We start from the raw sequence: 21,786 nt of genomic DNA, 5'->3' as shown, positions 1-21,786 counted from the left end.
TCTCCCATATATATCATGGGATAAAAGCATGCACATGGGCAGCTACCACATAACAGGAGATCCACTATAAATTCGCTCCCTACTTTGCCTCATGGTAGCCTGTTTGTATGCCCAGTGCAGGCTAAGGAACGCTTGGTGCAAATCAAGGATGTCAAACATGTAGCCAAATATGGCCTGAAGAGCCAGACCATGTAGCTTTTAGACTTTTGCCAAGGCTCTGGTCACAGTGGTGAGGCTTCCCAAGGTAATAGCTAGAGCCCCAGCGTGCTCAGAATTGAACAGAATCCTCTCTACCGCAGTCAGAGCAGTTAGGCCCACTGGCAAGTGAGAAACAGGGAATGTGGCTCTCCAAATAATTTGAGTTTTTCATTTATACTACGGGGGTCAAGGAGGCCCTATTTTATTGTAGATATGTATTCTCCATAATTCATCTGTGAGATTGGCAAAGTGTTAATAGCCTGTTTGGAAAGCATGCTATCTAGAATTTCTTTGGAATATGTAGTGGAGGAAAGTATTTCTCATGAAAGTAGCCAGCAGGGGGAGACTTGTGGAAAAAATAGAAATGCTGCTGATGCAAATGAAAAGTTAATCAAACACTTTTTTTTTATGTTACAGAGCACATTTGAAGTGTATTTCTTCAACCAAATCATGCTCAGATTCATGTTAGAGCTTGTCAATCATAAGGCATATGAAGGAGAAAAGTGTTCAAGAATTCTCCACTCTATGACTCCATAGCATGAAGACTTGCTTGTTATCTCAGCTAATGATTCAGAGTTTTAACAGTTTTGTTAAAAAACAAGAATTTGGTTTATGCTGAACTTGAGATTGTCACAGTAATATCTCCAGAGATTTGATCCAGCCGTAATAAGACTTAGGGCCTGATTCTACATTATCATGCACCTCGAGTCATTGCTTGTAGCTGTATAAAGCAAGCACAAAACTGCTTCAAAATGCTTCCACCCTCAACAAACAGCATTGCATTGGTTTCAGTCAGCATAGAACATGCAAGACAAAGACAACCTGGTCCTTTATGAGGTATCTACAGCTTCATCACCCCTCAGGGTGGAATGTGTGGTCATGGTAAGCCACCTATGACAATCAGGCTCTGGTGGGACTTCAGGCTACAAAAAGAAATCTCATCTGACCTGGGATTGTCCTGGTATCTGACTGGGACTAAAACTGGTGCTACACAGTCCTGTCCAAATGTAGCCCTCTAAAGCTGTATTGCTGCTCCTTTCCTGGTAAGCAGACAGCAAGAGCACACAGCTTGACAGGCTTATCCCTGCCTGGAATGAGCCACAACAATCGTACTGATGTGTACAACTAGATAATCTGGGAAAAACGATTAGGCTAGTTACAGGCATTCAAAAACCCTGAGGCAGAATCATTCTAAGTTAGTGATTTTCTGTAAGTGGTGTTTAGTTTGATAGTGAACAGAACATACATTTGTCCTCTTTTTGGAGGGGAAAGGAGGGGTGGCAAATCTTAAACCAGGTTCTACCATTTTTAAACCAGTCTCTGTGTGTCCAACTTGTTTTCTGCTACAGGTATAGATTAGTTTCTGATCATTTATACTGGTTTATTTGTAATGTCTGTAGCTGGCCATAGTATGCTTTATCCTACATATTTCAGCGGGACTAGAGGTGGGATAATGGATGTGTACATTTGTATAATCATGGGACTGTCTCCAGGGACAAATGTGACATCTGTTCATACCTTTAGTCAACCCTTTTCATTCTTCCCATTTTTGTCTATAGACTTTTGCAGTGTTATATAATAAAAGGAGGAACTTCACTCAGTTTCAAAACCTAGTAATGTGCTATCAAAGCTAGAGCAAGCTTCCATAACTTTTGGACCTGACAGAGGTCAAACTAATATTTTCTAATAAAGGGGACTAAAATTAGATGCTTAAATCCATATTTTGTTGCCTAAATAAGTGCCCCCATTCTCTGCAAATGGATACTGAGAACCCAGAGTTGCTGTTAAATTCTAAAGAAACTAATAACACTCAACACCTTTGAAAATTAGGCTACTTTCAGCTGGGTGCCAATAGATCAGCATAGGTGTCTGTATTTGGGGCTTGTCTCATGAGGAAATTGCTGAATAGTTATACCCAGGTGTTATCCCCTATGGACAAGGGAGGATGACCCTAGCCTTAGTTTTAGATAATGATGTGCTATAGTCAGCACATATCACTGAAACAGATAAAACAGTGAGATTTTACTTGCAGCTCATTTTAAAGAAAATAAAACAATTGTCACTAAAGAGCAATGATTCTTTTTTGGCAGGATGAAATACAAATCTCAGGCTGCTAATAAAGACATTCAAACAATAAGAAAATGTTTCATGCTGTAAAAAATAAAAAAAGACATACAGTCTGGCTAATCTGTTAATACTTCACTATAAAGCCATTTTTCCTTTACTGCAGCTTAGGTTAGAAGTCAAAATTTCCATTTCAATACTTTTTTGTCAGGCTGGAAAAACGGAAGTACAATATACATAAGTCGAATGCTATTATGATTTGCTTAGTGACAGGGTAAAAAGCACTTTTATGTATTTTTTAAAATGTACGTAGTCTAAGTCAAAGCTCAAAAGCAGGACTGGCACCTCTTTCAAACTGCTGAAATGACAATGCACTTTTATCTGGCCATTTCAATGGTTCTTAAACTGTCATTTATTTGTCACAGCAACAAATAGCTTTAGTTTTTAAGAAGATACCACACAGAATTTGTTCCTCAATTATATTTCAGACTAGGCTTATGCTACCCCTGCTGAGTTTTCCTCAAGAATTCATTTGATTTTTCCCACTCTTTATATGGGTTTATTAGTGGGATGTGGGAATTATCAGTCTTGTCATTTATTAGTATTCATTTGTTTCGCCCGTGGCACCTACAACCCATATGGATATAGATGCAGTAAAAGCATAGATTCATAGATGTTAGGGACCGGAAGGGACCTCATGAGATCATCAGGTCCAGCCCCCCTGCAGTTGGGCAGGAAAGACTGCTGTGGTCAGATGACCCCAGCAAGGTGCGCATCAAGTTATTTTTTAATGATCTCCAGAGTAGGTGATTGTACCACTTCTGGGGGAAGTCTATTCCAGACCCTAGGCACTTGAATAGCAAAGAAAGTTTCTCCTTATGTCCAATCTGAAGTGATCTTCAAGCAGTTTGTGTCCATTGTTTTTAATCTTTCCTGGGGTACCTTGGTGAACAGATGCTCCCCCAGGCCCTGATATAAACCCCTTATATACTGATAGGCGGCCACTAAGTTTCCTCTAAGTCTTCTTTTCTCCAGGCTGAACAGTCCCATGTCTTTCAGCATCTCCTCATATGACCTGCTCTCCAGACCTCTAAACCTGCATGTGGCCCTCCTTTGGACTCTCTCAAGCTTCTCCACATCCTTTCTGAAGAGCAGCGCCCAGAACTGGACACAGTACTCCAGTGGTGGTCTCACCAAGGCCAAATAGACAGGGAGGATGACATCCTTAGTCTTGCTTGAGATGCATCAGTAGATGCATGCCAGTGTTTTATTCACTGTGCCAGCTATGGCTTCATCTTGGTGGCTCATGTTCATTCTGTGGTCTATCATGACCCCCAGGTCCTTTTTCAGGGAAAAAATAAGTGGTCAAATATTTTTCCAGTATAATGTATTTAATTCCAGTCAGTGAAAGAGGACTAAGCTACCATAATTTAGCTTTCATCTCCAGCAGGGTAAGAGTGCACATGGGCAGATTGAGGATTTTGAAAAGGGGAGTGCAGATGCTGAAGTGTAGCATCACATATAAACACAACACATATTTTTCTCCATTGAAAGAGAAACTAGACACTTTACTAATATGCTAGGGGCCTAGCACGATATTATTCAGCTGTAGATCAAAGCAAAAACAAATATAAATGTATTGGAATGTGCACTAGTTGCTAGATTATACATTAAGTTTAAAAAACACAACAAACCAGGCAAAAAGTCGAATTCATCCAAAGATACTGTATCATAAGTCCTGTAGTGATAACAATTAAATGCACACCCCTTATTCTGATTCATAAAACAAAATGTACTCTTTTCCAGCATCTTGACAGCGTCTCCAATATTTCACAGTCAGTCATTTCTACACCTGAGTTCATATTACCACACCCGCGTTAAGACTCTTAGCTGGAACTAAAAACAATCTGCAAGAATGTAGTATAGATGAGAGACATTAAACATGAGAGACATGACATGAGAGAAAATTTGCAGAAGGAAAAATAGTTTGAATAGTGGAACATCAAGACCATTAAAAGGAGAGGCACTGGTGCAGTAGAGAGAGATTAGCAGGAATCAGATAGATTACAATTAGCAATGAAGTCATTTGACTCCTTCAGTCAGTGCTGCCTGATTTGAAATGCCATTGCCCTTCCCAGGGAGCTGATTTTAAAGTTTGAGTGAAGCAGGAATCAAAGGGGTGTGCAACTGCATCACTGAACCCCCTTAACCCAGCCTGCCCCTGAGTCCCCACATAGCAGTTATCATGGACCCTTTTAACCTACAATAAATTGTTCTGATGTCCATACCCTCATGCTCCTCTTAATATTATGATTGTAAGTCTTCCCTGCAGATCTGCTTGTCTGTATTTTACATGTAATAAAGATAAGTGAAAAACAGCATACGGTGGTACAAAAGATTAATTTGAGATGCTCCACAATGGCAAAACAATTCAGATGTAACTGCAAATAAGTGATAGCCCCATTTGCTTTACCACATCACTACTGGATTCTAGATAGCTCACATGCTGCCAAAAATATACTATTTTAGAGGTGTTTTAACTTTTGGGTTTTTTTTAATTCTTTCACATGCACACCTGTCAAATATTTCATTACCATAATCCAACTGTTGACAGCTCAGAGAAGAAAATCATTAAAACTAAGTAATTTAAAACACCACTGACAGTAAACTAAAGTAGCTTTTGTACAGAAAAATGTCATGTATTTAAAGCCAGCTATCTCCATTCCACTGTGGAAGTCGAACACCAGGCCAAAGCTTTCACTTTTTGTGGGAGCAGGAAAGTGGCTTAAGGGATTACTTGGTCCCTGTCCACTGATCCTAGATATAGACTTTTGATATATGTAATATATAGACTTCAAAGGAAATGTAAATGAACCACTATTATCAGGAATCAAAACATGACCTCATTAAAGAAGTCAATGAAAAATTTGCTACCATCTTCAATGGACCAATATTCCTGCTATGGGCACATCCCCATGAGCACATATGGGTGGTTTGTAGCTCCACAGACCCATCTGAGGCACTGCAAAGTGCATGTGCCACACATGCATGCATTCTCCACACTGCTAATTTGCAGTGTATCTGTGTGTGGTGGGGGGAGGTTTGACACCAGGAGATCCCAGTGTCAAAAAAAAAACTGATGCCAGAAAAAAGCGGGGTAGTGCACGTGGAGGCAGCATGCACTGCCTGAAACCGGAGCCTGGCCAGCCACAGCCATGCTCCAGTTGCCGACCAGGCTCCGCACACCTCGATCGCTGCTGCTAGAGCCCTGGGAAGTCCCCAAGACTCCGGATAAGGCTGCTGGGGATGCTCCAGCTGCTGGCCCCAGCCTTCTCTACCCCACCTAAGGTAACTTGCTGTGCACCAAATATGTGCCACTACTAGTTGTCCCAGGGGAACATACGTTCCTGCTCATGGGGATGCGCCTTATGAGGACAAATTACTTCTGGGGTTAATAGACACAGCACCAATTTATACCAGCAGCGAATCCAGCCTATCCACTACATCATTTGCTTTACAAATAGAAACCTGGAGTTTCTCAGTGTGTAACATGGGAGTAGTTATAAAGATTTCAAGGATTCCTGTGTACCTACCATGTTTAGAAGACTCATTTTTCGGCACGTTGGCTCTAAGAATGAAGTTGTTTAGGCTGTTGAGATAAGCTGGAAGGCTGTGGTACCCCTCTGCAGTATACCACACCTATATTCAATTGGGAGATAAAAACAACAAGTAGAAGATCATTACCAAGATCTGTGCTGTTTTCTGTTTGGACAAATTAATGCTGCTGTAACTAATATTTAAAACCTGCAATTCTAAAAACATTTGGTAAAGGTATGATATCTAAAAAGTAAGAACCAAAGCTTTAGTGCTGTTGGGTGCTGAGAACTTTGGTCTGGATCCAAGCAACACAGCTAGTGCCAGTGGCTGCTATGGGAAAGGAAAGCCATGAATTAATTTAGTACTGTGCACTATCAACCAAACAGTTCACCAAGGCCCCAGTTCTACGACTTTTGGAAAAATCCACACATTACATCAATGGCTTCAGGTTCAGTCCATAAAGAGGTCATTGCAGCCTATATTCCAACCGTCAGGTCTTTACCTGGAGGTGGAATTCCCTTTTACCCCTTGGAAAACCTAAACAAAAACCCAAACCAAAATGGGAAAACTGAGTTTTTACAATAAGGGCCAGAGAGTCCCAAACACACTAAGAGCTTTGTCATAGTTATTGATTTTCTATGGGAGGCTCTCAGATGCTACAGAGATAGACTTCAGTGCAAAAGCCCAAGACAGAGATATATCTTAATTATCCTCGAACTATAAGCAAATTAAGGCTTCTGGTGATGAGGACTGAGTCAGAAACAACCCAACCTGGGTTGTCTCTTATTACATACTTACCACATTTTGTGCGCAGATTGTAAATGTATCTTTAGTCTAAATATGGAAGTGTGAGGTTCCATCTTTATTGCCCACTTTCAGAGCAAACCAACTCAATTTGTAGGCCAAAGGGGTTATCTTCCCTTAACAGCATACTCTATTCACAAGTGAGTCTGCTCATGAAAGCTGTCTAATGTGAGTGGGGGTACACAGTCCGGTTCTGCATTAAGCTAGAGGAGCAAGACATTTGTTATTAGCAGTCATGGCTTATACAAAAGAATTAAAAGGGTTGCATTTTTCAGCATTACATCACAACATGGGACAATCTGTCCAAGCCAGACAATGCATTTTAGTCTATATTAGATGGCCAGGATAAAGATGAAGGGAGTTGGTCAATGTGCAACAGCTGCTTCTGTGACTAGGAAGTGAAAGACAGCTTGCCCTTGCAATAGAAGATGTGTGACTGGTCTAGAAATAAGTCACTATGCCTCCTGGTACTTCTAGATGGCAGGGAAGAATGGCTAGTCCAGCACTGAAAGCTAGATTTAGAGGGCACATGGATGCTATTCTGGATCCATTCCTTGTCTGAAGACAAAAGGTGCCCCAGAACAAAGACAATGGGGTGTCTGAAAGGGCAGGAAGCCTGAATAGACCATGCTGGAGGTGAGCCATGACTGGAGTGAATATGCAGCAGATGAGAGCAAGGGCTTGAGGAGATGATGAGCTATGCATTCAGGTTTACCACCTCCTGGGGTGCAGCAGAATCACAGAGGCTAGGGGGAACCCAGATGTACAATGCCCATCCACTTTCTAGAGGAGGTCAAGCAATTTCTCTATCTTCTCCTCCATGTATTCATTTTGTCTTAATAAAGATACACCAAGTATTGGTAAATCCTCAAAAAATGTGCCAAAAACCTGCAAGGCTGGTAACTTAGCTTCATCCTCTTTAAGTGATGATCATATCAGGCAACACGCCTTCTTTGCATCCGCATTATGGCAGCTTTGCATGACCCTACCACCACGGTGCCAGTTACCTTAGTGAGTGTTCTGTTGGCTGGCACTGGGTTGATATCAAACTGGAGGTCACTAGTCAAAGGCAACCCAAAACTCCAACCACCATACCTGAATGGAAAAGAGGGACACGCAATCATCAGAAACATGCAAGGCTAGACCCTGGGCTAGTATAAAGTCAGATTAGCTACACTGGAGTCAATTAAGAGATGCCAATTTCCACCAGGGCTTCTAAACATTATTGTAATGCAAAGAATCACCAGCACTGGAGTGCCTCTGGCCTTATGTTAGTACAAATGACAAGAGCATTTAGCTCAGCATTTACAGAGTAGTACAGTCAGCATTACTGAAGGAGCCTTTACTTTTAAAAGAAAGACAAAAATGAAGCAGCTAAGTTGAAATCTCTAGATACCACTCTGGAAAACATTACAGTTGAAAGGAATTGCATTGTTTTTCTGACTCCTTTCACTGAACAATTCTATGTTTGTGTAAGATTTGCACAAGAGATGAAGAGTTCATCTTAAATCAGTAAGGAAATTAACTTTTTGCAATTGATTTTTCTGTACTTTTTATTTTTTTGCACCAAAGCACTTTATATACAGTCCTCGCTTGTAAAGAAGGAGTACCTGCTAGTGAAGAAACTGGCTTAAAAGGTCCTGACTTAACAAAGCACTTTAGGCATGTGCTTAAGTAACATTAATAAGACACAAACCCATTCTGAAAGTGCAGTATGCACTTAAACACCTTGTTGAATCAGAGTTTAGGAGCACAATCTCTGTACAAGGCTTGTTTAACTGTGAAGGCTATCAAATTTATTTTTTTCCTTGTTTTATTTTGTTTTTGGATTGGTCAAAAATTCTTCTGAAAAATGCAACTGTCATCATACCAGGTGGTTCAGTTCCAACATTGCATAGTGCCATACTGGAGGGCAGGAATAGGCCTGCCTTAGAGTGTATCCAACAGGCTTTACAATTAACCATATAGCTCCAAAACAGCTTTAAAATAAGCTTGTATCTACAGCAGGAGAGCATATGAAAAATGAATTTAAAATAGCTGGGTTATTAAAAGAGAATTAAACACTTAAGAAGCCAGTAACTAATGATGACCAGAGAATGAGGGGCAAATGGATTTATGTTGTACCTTTTCTGCAGAAAATCTCTGGCAGTTTCTAAAAGGTATGTTTCCACATCATGCCCAGTAAGATTATAAACCATCCTGGTTGAGAAGGTTCTTCGGTGAGGTGGGGAAAAGGCAAATCGTGGGCATGCCTGGAAAAGAAAAAAAGAAAGAAAACTATGAAAACTGTTTCTTTAACTAAAACACAAATGTCATAAATCCAATGAACAGCATTTAAGACTCCCCATATTTACTCTGGTCCAAGATGAAGTTTATTCCCCAAAGGAGGTTGGGGGGGAGAGGGGAGCCTTTGTCTAAGATTTGAGCACCAACCTGGGGCAAGCAGCTGAAGTCAGAGCAGAGCTGCTGCCTGCCCCAGGCCAGAATGGCTCTGTAGCAGGGCACTAGGGTGCCTGCTACTAGATAATGGTGTGTAGTGGGAAGTTAAGGCACCTGCTACTGATAATAGTAGGAAATGGGTTTAGCTGTCATTCATGAGGGCAGCAGGTGCCAGTTGCTGTAGCAACTAATTGGGTCAGCTGACTGCCAGGGGGCAGGGCCTGGCCTTTATAAACAGAGAAGGCTAGGGCCAGAGCCAGTCTCCCTTGGGCAGCACAAGGAGAAGGAGTTCTGTGGGAGTAAACAGAGCCAAGGATAATAGAGAGGTTTGATGGTTGGAGAGTGGCTGCGTATAAGGCGGGGTGGAGGAAACCCTGAGAAGGATACACAGAGATAGCCAGGTTGGCTTGGAGTTGTGTTATAACCCAGGAAAGGGAGATTTTGGTTTAAGACCGGAGGACCGGGCAAGGCTGTAGGGGTGGAGGAGGCCTCAACAGGAGCCCCCCTGTAAGGTGGGGGGGTGCTCTGAGTGCCAGGGAGGGCGCTGTAGTGGTGCAAGAAGCACTGTAGGCCCAGTGGGCGAAGGTGCGAGAAGCGCGAGTAGGCCCCAGTGGGGTATAGGCCCAAGAAGGCAGGTCTGGGGGCCAGGTAAGGCTCATTTAGTGGGGGACAGCTCATTTAGCCCCTACCTCCATGGTGCCCCCTGCAGCCTATCCCCTCCCACCCCCAGTCCCTGCTCCTTCCTCCCAACTGCTCTTTTCTGCCATTGCCTTCCACAGACACAAGCATCGGGTCGGGGGTAGGGGCAGGCACAGGGGCAATGGGCTGGGAGGAGGAGGAGGAACAGGTACAGGCAAGGGACAGGAGGATGAATTTAAGATGACCAACTAAAATGTATACATTTTCAATGTATAGAATCTAATTACTGGCAGGATTGTCTTAAATTCAAAGTTGTCTTAGATTTGGGTCAATAAGGTATATTCCTGTCCAAGGATTGGTGCTTCAAAAGAATGGGGATCTGGGTTCAGAGCTCTGAAGCATTAGGGCATACATTCCAATGTGTTGTTTTTAATGCCTGTGGTCCCCATTCAGTGACGAGCTTATGGAGATGCCCTAGTTCAAGTCTTGGTTCAACTAAGCACCTGCTGAAGTCCTGCTAAGATCAAAATAACTTTGGCACATGTTTCAAGGTGAGTGATCACCTACATATGCTCAGTTGATGCCTACCATAGCTATAAGGGGCTAAATATGAATGTAATTCACCCATATGCCTACAGGGTTTGACACTTCATCTGAAATGACAGAAGTCCTAGGAAAAGCTCCCATTTCCTCACATCTCTCCATCAATCTATACCCCTGCTGTCCCCTACTGGGTGCCCATATCCACCATTTCTCTCCTCTTCAGTTCAATAACAGGATCTGACAGGGTGGAATTGATCTCAACATAGACTCGCAAGCTTAGTATCAAGCAGGGAGGCTATGGAAGCAGCATCTTGCCTCTTCATGCTGCCTTGCTTTTTTCTGACCCAGACCCTGGCCAAGGCAATGCAACCCATAAAAAAGAAGAACTGCTGCAGCTTCACAGCAGCAATGTGCTGTGTTTTTACTGCTTTGCCAGGAATGCAGAGAAATCCTGAGAAGCGCTGGCCCAAACAAGAGAGCTGGAAGGCACACAATATGTTGTTTTACAAACTGTATCAGTCAAAGGGAGAGTCAAAGTTACACTGACTTCAGAGGATGCAGGATCAGGCCCCTGGACACTGCTTAAAGTTGACATGCCCTCCTCATCAAACAGCACACCTGCTACTCCCCTCTGCTAGTACATTACAAAAGAGCATGCCTCCCCTACAATATATCTGATTATTTCTTTTCACTAGGGGATGCGAGACAGCTAAGAAACACCTGCTTTGTGCCAGCCAAATGGCAATCATTGCCAAGCATGCTACAGACCTATTTGAAACAGTAATCAATGATTTGAAATTAACAATATTCCTAACAGATTGCACAAAACAGGCAGATTTTCATCTTTGGACCAGGTTTACTAATGGGATAAGCAGAAGTAACTCTTAACAACATTGGCTTTGTCATCTGACATCTTACACTGAGCTTGTAAGGGTCTGCCTTCTCATGACATGTATATACAGAGCACAATAAGGCCCTGATCTGAGCCTGTAAGTGCCAATGCAGTGCAAAGTGATAACTATTTATTAAACATCATCATCATCTATTATACAAAGAGCGTAAAAGCAGATGGACCCAGACTTCTGCACTCACTTAAATCTTTGAAGGCAAATGGTGATAATAGGGCCCTTCCACATAAAGATAGCACACTATAAAATGCAATTTTCCTCTTGAATACATACTCACTTCTGTTAAATGGGACAATCATGCAACACTGAAAAACACCATTAAAACCTTTTCCACTGAGGGTAGGCAAGTACAGAAGGCAGAGAAATTACTGTGTGAATCTCCCTCGGAGCACAGTATTCCCTCCTCTCCTCTGCTAAAGTAAAATTACTGCTTGTCAAAGGGTGCTAAAGTGACAGTCCTGGAGAAAGAAGTTCTCTGTATACCTACAGATCAAGTACAGCATGTTTAGTGCCAGCAATAGGTTCTGCATCACTGCTACTTAACAACATATATCTTCCCAGGATCTGAAGGGGGAACTTCTAGAGATAAAGTGTAAGATATTAAACTGATGCAAATTGCCATAGTTACTCCAGTTTACTAGCTGAGGGCCTCCCCCAAGAAGTTAATTTACCCTCTGAGACTATTCAGCCCATGACCTCTTTGCTGAGACTTGCTATAGGGATGCCAATTAGTGGTAACTGCAATAGTACTATCTTGGGAGGCAGTATCAGTCACTGCACAAGGAAGATATGTTACTGGGATGTAGGCTTGGTTCTGCCATTGACCTGCTGGAGATTGACTAAGTAACCATGAAGAAGTTGCGCCACCTTTCTCTGCTTCTTTTTTCCTCCCACTTTGTCTGCCTGGTCTACTTAAGCTCCAGTCCTGCAGACATTTCCACTGATTTCAGTGGAGTTATTCATGACAGTGTGGAGCACAGAGGCAGAGTGGTTAAGCATTGCACTATGCCTCCAGAGGCATGAATACAAGCTGCACTCCAGACTTGGGCCAAAGGCCACTCCTAATTGACCCAGCTATAAATGGATACCTAATAATTTGGGCTGGAGGGTCAAAAATGGGGGGATTTGATAATAGTCTGATGAGCCTCAAGGGTCTTGAGTTACAGCAGTAAAATTAAACACTCATGTAAAGGTTTGTAGGATCTGCACCTTGGGTTATAATCTCTTTGGTCCAGAGATATTTTTCCTTATGAGTATATGCAATGTCTAGTACATCAAACAGCCACTTGATAACAATTTTCACCATGGTTTGGGATGGAGCTGATCCAGTGAGTTCCCATTTGCAATACCTGACTCCTGAACCATGAGATAATTTGTATACCAGGTACCTCTCAAGTATTTCAAATTCACTCTCTCATTAAGTATTAACTTAGCTTTACCTGGTGGCTGCCTGTGCAGTTGCAGACAGAATATTCAGTGCTCTGGTTTCCACTGAATACCCACTGGCCAAGCATATCTTCTTTTAAACACCTGAAAACAAGCACATTATTTCCCTGAAATTTCCAATGTATAGACATGCAGATGGTATCTAATTATGCAATGACAGAGGCCCCTGTAATAGAGCAAGGGTGACAGAATATATGCAGCCCTTTAGAGAGGACCATCCTCTACAGTGCACTAGGGTGCGTCCTCAGAGGTGCTGGGCAACCCGCAATTCCCACTGAATTCAATTGGGGCTGTAGTTCAGCAGTTCTGAATGCACACCAGTTTTAGCTATGTTTCTATAGACCTAATTTTGGTGGTCACTGTTATGCTGATTGGGTGGAGACTGTTAAGCCTGCTTCAAAACCCCAAAGCCAAAAGCCTAAAAAGTTTAAGTTGAAAAGGCCAAAATAATATTACAAATAAACAGCATCCCCCGCTGCTAGAGGTGCTGCACTGGAGACCCATGTGATGGTAACAAACTGCAGATCACCACAAATATTTCCCTGCACTGTATTAATTCCCTCAGGGAATATTTGGCAGTTACTATTGACCCTTTCATAATTCATCTGTAAAAACCAAGTTAACCTACTTCTCTGTCAGCTCAACCGAAGGACAAGAAAGCTTTCTAACTTGCATCATAGCCATAAGGGCAAGGCCAGTGGTTCTCAACTGTTTTAGACTCAAGGCACCCCTCCATTACTTTTCTGAATTTAGTAGTATTCCATTTCACAAACCAATTTCCTTTGTTTTCTGACTTCATAAAAATAATAGAGCAATTCTTCTATTATAAAGAATTCAGACAGATCAAAGCAAGTCAGAATTTTTTGACACTATAAGTTCCTATTTGAAATCTCTGGAGTTAAGTCATAAATTATGTGTAGGTGTTTGCATACCTAACAATGCTATTGTTGCGTTGCACTCTTAAAAGGATCTCACAGTAGTGTGGTTGAGAATTATTCAGCTAGACTGTCAGCCTTTATGTTGAGTAGCCCCTTATTCTGAAGATAGCCTTATTGGTATAAATAGGACTTTTTGGAAAAGTAAAGTAGTGCTCAACATGGGTAAGAATATTACAGTGTAGCCTCATTATTTTTATCTCCAAAGCAGTTCCTGTCAGTCATATTTACCACTCTAACCCTTACTCATTGTGACAAGTATTTCAGTGCATAAACCCAATGAAGTCAAATGACTTACGCCTATGACTAAGAGTTCACCACTGTGAGTGTGGGCTGCATAACCAAGTCCTCAAAGTTTGGTTCAGTTTGCCTAACAAATTTAAGCACTGGAGTTTGAAAATCAGATTGTTTCAAAACTCTTCTACATGATGATGCAAATCTATTTTCAGGAACTCAGGCAATAGATTAAGCTTTTCTGATGTGGCACTGGGGTTTGAAAACTTTGCAGATGATCAAAGGCTGTTATTAAAATCTGACGGCTATTAATTTTATGTCATTTCCTTTTGCAGATTAGGAATTTTAAAAAGGAGGAGATGAAGAACTACTTACGAATTACTTTCATTCATGCATGTGTTATCTGTTCCAGGGAAAGAAAGCATTGAAGCGACTAAAGCATCTGTGGTTTCATTAAAGTTCCTAAGATTTAACAAAGAAAAAAAAAGAAGTGTTCAAGATAGTTTCATTATGGGCCAAGCCGTGAAAATTTGTTGGCTGAATTAAATAATGGAGCTAAATAAATGATTGTTTTGGTCCCTGGTCCTGCAAAGCATATAACCGCATGCATAATTAGAAGCATGAGGACAGTTCCATTGGTTAATGTGACTGCATGTATAGTTAGCATGACACCCATGCTCCAGGGCTTTGCTAAATTAAGGCTCAAGTGGATCGCATTTAAGCTTGAGGCCACTTACAATTTTGCTTCAAATAAGAGCCAACTACTGTGATGTCAGATAGTATATTTAGGATATATACAGACTTCCCATTCTCTCCTCTACCAACTCCCCTCCAAAACCAACTATCAGGCAATGTGTGCCTGAAACGTTCCACTCACTAACCAAAAGAGATGGTAGTGTCTATGGAATATATGGCTCCTATTGCCTCACCAAAAGAATTAGCTCTGGCTCAATCACCCACCCAGTGTGTTTAGGAAAAATATAAGTTGAATGATTTAAAAAAAAAAAAAAAAGTGATATTCACCCAAAGAAATCGACCTGGTCAGAGGACCCATACATGGAGGGAGAAAGGAGGAGGTCTGGATATTCAGCCTCCTTTGTTCTCAGTGTACCAAGCCCCATAGCTGTTGCCACAAAGAGTACTGGTAGGATGACCTGAGCAATAAAGCCTTTCACATTACGTCGGGTATGGTGGAACCTCTTGATGAACACGGCATTTGCCCTCTTGAGCAGCAACGGCCATTTCTTCAGCTTTCTTGGTTTAAGCAAGGATTGGTCTGACACAAGAAATGGAATCACACTCATCACTTTCTCTTGATTAACGTTGTAGAGAGTTGGAAACTGATTGTGAGATAAGAATATCTTATCACTCCCATTTACGAACAGAAAAATCAAGCTAGGAGGTTAAGTGGTTTACCATGAGATACAGAGTCAGAGCTGGGATTAGAACTCAGCCTTTCCCTGGCCCCCAGTTGTGTGAGTGTGCATGTGTGTGTGCGTGCGCGCATGTAATATTTACATTTTAATTGCATGTCAGAGGAGCATGTGCTCATGTGTAACATTTACAGTTACATTTCATGCCAGAGGAAAAGAGCTCTCTTATCAGAGGCAAAAAAGCAAGTCCCTTATATTTATAAATGCAGCTTAGATAGGAAACTTACAACTGTTCAAATTTGCAAGCTTGAAATTTTCACCATTTAGAAACTAGCTCCTCAGACGCAACTCAATAATAAGTCATGTAATGAAAAAACAAGGCATATGAACTGTTATAGAAACTAATTGACAATTTGCACTGAAACAGCTGCTGTGGGTTAAATGCTGAACAAATCCTTGTACAAGATATTCCTCTTTATCTGGTCCAGCAGAGACTGCTTTGAAATGAATGAAATATTATCTCTCATATATATGAGACAGAGCCAAGCAAATCATTTTCAGCAGTTTCATTAGGGATGACATAAAACACTTTCCTAAACATTTTGAGTTACTGTTTATAATGTTTCACTGTTAAAGCATAGGTCTGAAAATATCATTGTGGGAGTCCAAGGGTATCATTTGCTTAGTTCCTTCCTTGTTTTACAGGGTTTGTTCAGATGTAAAAAGATGCCTTTGTCCAAATCTGGGGTCTTCATTTGTTATTACTCATTACCCATAATAAAAAACCCTGAAGGCCAAATCAAGTTCTCAGAGATAGGTTACACCTTTACTGTATCTAGTCCACAATGAGTTTACAGATTTTTAAATGACTGGAATTTAGCAAACAATTCTGTTAGTGATTCACCACAAGGGAAAAGAATCCAGCCGGCTCTCTTCTAGCTGTGTTAGTTTGGCACAAAATTAAAGGGTGTAACATATATTCTCTTTCATATTGTGCTAACGTTGATAAGTCAATCTGGTGCATTAGTTGTTATTACATTCAGATGTATACCTTGTTCTTTTGCCAAAGAGTTGCATTTCATTAAATTAAAGGATATATTTATCTAGTGGGAGCTGGCTTCAAAAATCCCCTTCCATAAATTACTTTGTGATACAGACTATTAGAAACCAGTATTACGGTAAAGCTGTATTTTTACTCGGTAGATAATTGTTAGTTGGCTGAAGTTTGATTTCCAGTTAACCAAAGAAAAGGGGCAATGTGCAATATGTTCCCAACTAGCCTATGTGTCACATCTTAAATTTGGTATAAATGTGGAATAAAAGTTAGGAATAAATTAATACCATCTTTGTCAGTGAAGCTGTGACTGTTCAAAGACATCTCATCACTGTTCATTACACCATTGGGTTCGGGCACCACTTGGGGCAACTTATTGTCATCTTGTTGATCTTTCTCTAGGTCTTGAGTCAGGTTAAGGAATACCTATTGAACAAGAGAAGAAGAGAAGAATATTCCAGCCTCAATCATTCCAGCTAAATTCCACAGTAACTACCATTTAACATATATTCTTGTAATTGAGTTATGACTTGATGATGCTTCTCCAGATTACAGTTTTCTCCCTGATCCTGCTTTCTTCTGGACAAAGTATAAATTAACAGCTTCCTTCCCAGCAGGCACCCAGTTCTGAACCTCTGGCTAATAAGTTGGAATGGGATGTTCTTCTCAACCCATGTAGTGAAAAGTATCAAGAAGTTAGCCTTTCCTGTCTCCTTGGGATCTGCCTTACTTGAAGAGTGAACTTGAATTATCCTACTTTGAGATATTTTTTCTCAGGTTAGTCTAGCTTGTGCAAAAGAGGCTGTAGTTTGACTGCCTGCATTGGCATGGTCTGGGATAGTCACCACTATGAGTGACCGTCTGGTGCTAAGGCTTCTAGACCACATGCCAAAAGTTATTGGGAAGACACCTCAAAAAGCTCTCAATTTTTTTCTTATGGGAAATCTTATGTGAACAGAGGGGAATCGGTGGGAAGGCACTGGAGGACTAGTAGCATTTGAGTATCACTTGCCGGAATCACTTCTCTAGAGTGGTCATATCTACAGCAGAAAAGTTGTGCTCATTCACATTTTTCATCTATATTTTTCCTTCTAGTACTACCTTCACTAGGAGGAGAAAAATCTGTTTTTGAGCTAAGTAACTCAACATAGAACCCTAGTGATGACAACAGAATTTAGAGCTTTTTCACAAATTAGTTGTTCAAATTAAAATTATTGAGGAATCTAGTTTTTAATTTCATATTCTGTTTTATGAAAACTTTAAACTGCTTTGTCTTCATTAGGATTTTGCCTCAACGTAACTTATTTGGATTAAGAATATCGTTTTTCTTCACTCTTGGACCAGCAAATGTGTGTTAAAATGCACTGTAACGTGTGTAAAGGTTAAAGTATGTGAACCGGGCTCAAATTAGGTGCAACAATAATGTTATAACATAAATTCACTTTGCAACAAAGACAAAATCCAAGTGGTCAGAGAGTTCTAAGCAGAGGCTTAATGAGGTCCTTTATTCTCCCTTGCACCTCTGCCAAGTCAGACAGGGATAATCTAGCCTTTTCTTTTTTTAAATACTTTTTGTCTTAGTTTGGTTTACTGAATGTTTGTGTTTCTTCAGGGGTAATGACCTGAATGCTGATAAATAAATCTTCATAATAAGTGACTGGAGATTATCAACTTTACAGCCAGCTCAGCTGTGAAAGAAAAAGTGCACTTTTGGGGTGTCACCTAAGTCTCTACAGAGAATCCAAGGATCAGAGACTGAGGACTGGAAACAGTTCTCTGTCAGCCCCATCACTCTCAATAATTTATTCTTTCACTTAAATCACAGATATGAATAATGAAAAGCTCCCAAATGTGGCCAGATGCAACCTTCTCTACCTGAGAGTTCAGACAGACAGAAGCTGCTCTGAGTAGTACGAATTGTTCCATTTAATCTAATGAGGTGTTCACTCTGGAGCTTAACGATGATACATTACATGTCAGCATTGTTAGGCTTCTCCCAGCTGATTCTTTCTGCAGACCTATTCATATTCTTCAGCACTGCAAACTAAATTTAAGTAGTATGCTACTATTCCTGCTTTCCTGTATTCTAATCATGGTGTGTCCCATTCTTGAGAAGGCACTGAAAAACCCTTAGTGAGGTGAGATTCTTTGCTGAGAGAGAGCGTGCTCCATCTTGGGCTTTAGAACAACACATGACTTCAACAAAATACAAAAAACTGGCAAAAAATATCCAATCAACTGACCAAAACCAAAAAATGGCAACCCCCTCAGACTACAAGCGTGTCACTGTTTGGCCCCTGAATCAGAATTACAGATCTTTTGTGAAGTTCATCTTCATAGCATCTAGGTAACAATATATATTGACAAGTACCTCTTCCATGGTGGTGTCTGAAATCCCATAGCAGCCAATATGGAGATCATTCAAGCTGGTATCAAGGGCTTTGAGGAGAGACTGATATGCTCCAGAGACTCTGGAGTTGAATGGGGGAAGCACGTACTTTAGCTCTCCACCGATATCTTCCTTGAGATAAGCTTCTGGGAGGTGTGACTGGATCATGGAGGTCACTGCTGAGGTGTCACACTCTTCTGCCATGTTCTGAAAACCAAGAAAATCACCTACAGTTCAGATATCAGTCTGGGAGGTGACCTTCTCATCCACAAATTAATCTGTCAGCACTGGGTGACCTATAGTGTTCAAGACTTACAGGACTCCGTCTTCATTATCAAAGTGAGATGGGAAAGGATACGTGACTAGATCATTACATTGGAACCTAGATCCGGGTTCTACTCTGAGCACTGTTACTGATGCCCTGGTGGTTTCTTGGGAAGGGTGCCTCAATCCAGTTGAGGCAACTGGGAGGAGCAAGACACTAAATACCTTTGTTGATATGAGCTTTAGCTTCGCTGTCTCCGTTCCTCATATTGTAATCTGTAAAACAGGGATTACAATACTTTCTTTGCCTGCCTTTTCTATATAGACTGTAAGCTCTTTGGAACAGGGACTCTCTCACTATGCATCTGCACAGAACCCTGCAACATGGGGCTTCTAGTGCTGCCCTAATAACAACAGCAGGGACCTTCCTCTCTCTGGCAGCATAATACTTTGCTTCAGGCAAGACATTCCCCATGGACTCTGCTTGTCTGGTTATTTCTTTGAAGAACTAACTTCAAATTCTACATGTGGCTTTGCTTTAGCCTTCAGGGATACTCTATCCCCTTCTAACATAAAAATGCTTTTATGTTCCAGCCAGTTCAATGGCCTAGTTAAAAGTGTTCAATTCTGCTCTGCGGGGATCTCAAGACTGATGCATCTTCCTAGTGTCTCCCTCTCTGAGACAGCAATGCAGTTTATCCCACATCCTTAGGCATCTGTCTTCTTCTTTAGGCACTGAAGTCCACCATTCAGAAACCACTGACTTTCTTAAACCTGTTGCTTGGCTTCAGTGTTGCCAGGTATACAATAATTATCATATTCGTATGATAATTTCAACCCTTGTACAATGAACAATCGATAATAGTAAAAGTGTTCAAAATGTACCATAATTTTTGAGGCAGCTAACTGATGCAGCATATGCAATACCCAAGTCACTCTCAGGGAGTCTTAACTGACTTTTAGGTTTGCTCAATCAGCAGTTTCTTATGACTGCTTGCCTCAAAATAAGGGAAGGCTTCAGCTTTGATGACCCAGTTCTCACTCACTCACTGGCACTTACACACGTGGGGAGTCTGCTCCGACACTGGAAATCCAGCACGTCGGAGCAAACTCAATTAATTGAGCCTGCTCAACCACATAAATTGACAGACACTGGCAGCCTCATGTATCGCGTGTATCAGTGGCGCAGCTTGGGTTCAGCACTGAGAAAATGGCGGCGGTGCCCTTTGAACTAAAACACATTTGATGCGCTTTAGTTCAAAGAGCACTGCTGCCATTTTCTCAGTGCTGATGCACACTGCATGTCTGATACACCTGGTCCTGATGCAGTGCCAGGCGCTTTTAATTAGCATGGCTCGCTAGTTAAAAGTGCCTGGTGCTGCATCGGGGCACATGTAAAAATGCCCATAGTGAGCAATATAAAGTAAATAGGACGACGACTTATTTGCATACTTACTTGCATATTTTTCAGTGTACCATAGTTTTTCAGCAAATATGACAATGTTGAGCTTCCAATAAGATAATTTCATATTTGAGACCTGGCAACACTGTGTGGCTCCCATTTAAACCCGTGGGCATTTATGTTTCTTCTGGTCATCATGCACAAAGCAAAGCAATCTGAAGCCCTCATGCTGTCCCCACCAAGAGTTTTAACCCCTAGTTCAAGCTGAAGTACCTGAAGCAGGAGTTTCAAACTAGATATTAGCCTGTCCAGCTTGTCAGTACAGCCTGATTGACTCAACAAGCACAGGTAAGACAAAATACAGCAAAGGGTCCCAAGAAGGTAGATGTGTGTGTGTCTGTGGCCTGCTGCTTTGTACCCTCATGTGGGATGAAGGAAACTCGCATATTAGGGATTAGGTGTTGCAACACCAAATGGAGCAACATTGAAGAACCTTAAGGATTTGGTTGCATTCCCAGTAGAATGGGGGCTTCAGGAGGAACTCCTTTCATTACTCAACAATACATTTTCTGTCTGTTCCCAATAACCTTTATGTACTAGCAGAAATTGGGCTCATGACCAGTTCTCTCTCAGTGGGTGATATAATCCACTATAATGGGGCCCAGAGGTCCTGAATGTTTGATGGCTTAGACTTCAACACAGGTAGAGAGGGTACAGTGAGGAAGCCTAGGATGGACAGCTCTGGAATAAAGAAGAGTTATTCCAGAATAGCTAAATTAACTAGAATAATTATCACAGTCTCCACTGTGTAAACAAAAACTTAGACAATCATATACAATGTACTCCCTTTTTATGGGGTGCCATATTTTGTCTCTTCCCTGTCATCTCATGCATTTGAATTTAGGCTCTTTCAGAGTTTGGCACTGAAAAAACTTAAGTCACTTCTAGACATTTGAGTCTAAATCATTTGAGTCTAGGGTTCCCTAATACAATTACAAACCTTCTTTCTAGTGAGAATCAGATGGTATCCATCACCAAATGTTTCTTTCAGGTAGAAAGGAGACCCACAGCACTTGAGGCCTCCCTCCTCCAGAAATGCAATTCGGTCACTCAGAACTTCTGCTTCATCCAAGTGATGGGTGGAGAGAATAGTGGTGCGGCCTAAAACAAGGGGCATGAAGGTAAAGCAAATATATCAGGTACAGGACAGAGTATATGAAGATTTTCAAAAAAATCAGCTGTAAAAATTGTATGCTAAGAAATCATATTGAAGGTGACTGAGAGCAACATTAGGGAGGAACCGTCCTTAGTATTGTGGCAGACTTTCACAATACATTCAGAGGAAGGTTTCCGAAACCCATGCACAGCCTGCAACATCTCTGTGCCTTATCAGATCAAGTAACTTGTGGCTCACATATCCCACAGTGCATGTGGAATGTGTGTGTGGGCAGGTGGAGTTGAAGGGGCCAGTGATGGTGCATCAGGATGAAGCTGTTT

At 41.4% G+C, this 21,786-nt stretch overlaps 1 protein-coding gene across 1 annotated transcript in view; it reads right to left on the bottom strand.

The window, feature by feature from the left end:
• The window catches only part of ABCA12 (ATP binding cassette subfamily A member 12), a 164,717-nt gene that overhangs the window by 35,915 nt on the left and 107,016 nt on the right, over positions 1 to 21,786 (bottom strand). The window contains exons 32-40 of the mRNA XM_019523394.1: positions 21,290 to 21,450; positions 18,606 to 18,830; positions 16,522 to 16,660; positions 14,831 to 15,083; positions 14,183 to 14,269; positions 12,632 to 12,722; positions 8,788 to 8,915; positions 7,671 to 7,758; positions 5,856 to 5,961 (exon numbers count right to left, since the gene is read on the bottom strand). Of these exons, the coding sequence (XP_019378939.1) occupies positions 5,856 to 5,961; positions 7,671 to 7,758; positions 8,788 to 8,915; positions 12,632 to 12,722; positions 14,183 to 14,269; positions 14,831 to 15,083; positions 16,522 to 16,660; positions 18,606 to 18,830; positions 21,290 to 21,450 (1,278 nt within the window). The remainder of the gene's footprint in view (positions 1 to 5,855; positions 5,962 to 7,670; positions 7,759 to 8,787; positions 8,916 to 12,631; positions 12,723 to 14,182; positions 14,270 to 14,830; positions 15,084 to 16,521; positions 16,661 to 18,605; positions 18,831 to 21,289; positions 21,451 to 21,786) is intronic.

The sequence above is a fragment of the Gavialis gangeticus genome, unplaced genomic scaffold (assembly GCF_001723915.1).
Source record: "Gavialis gangeticus isolate Ggan-Ray unplaced genomic scaffold, GavGan_comp1, whole genome shotgun sequence".
Lineage (NCBI taxonomy): Eukaryota > Metazoa > Chordata > Crocodylia > Gavialidae > Gavialis > Gavialis gangeticus.
This window is presented reverse-complemented; position numbering and strand designations above follow the sequence as displayed.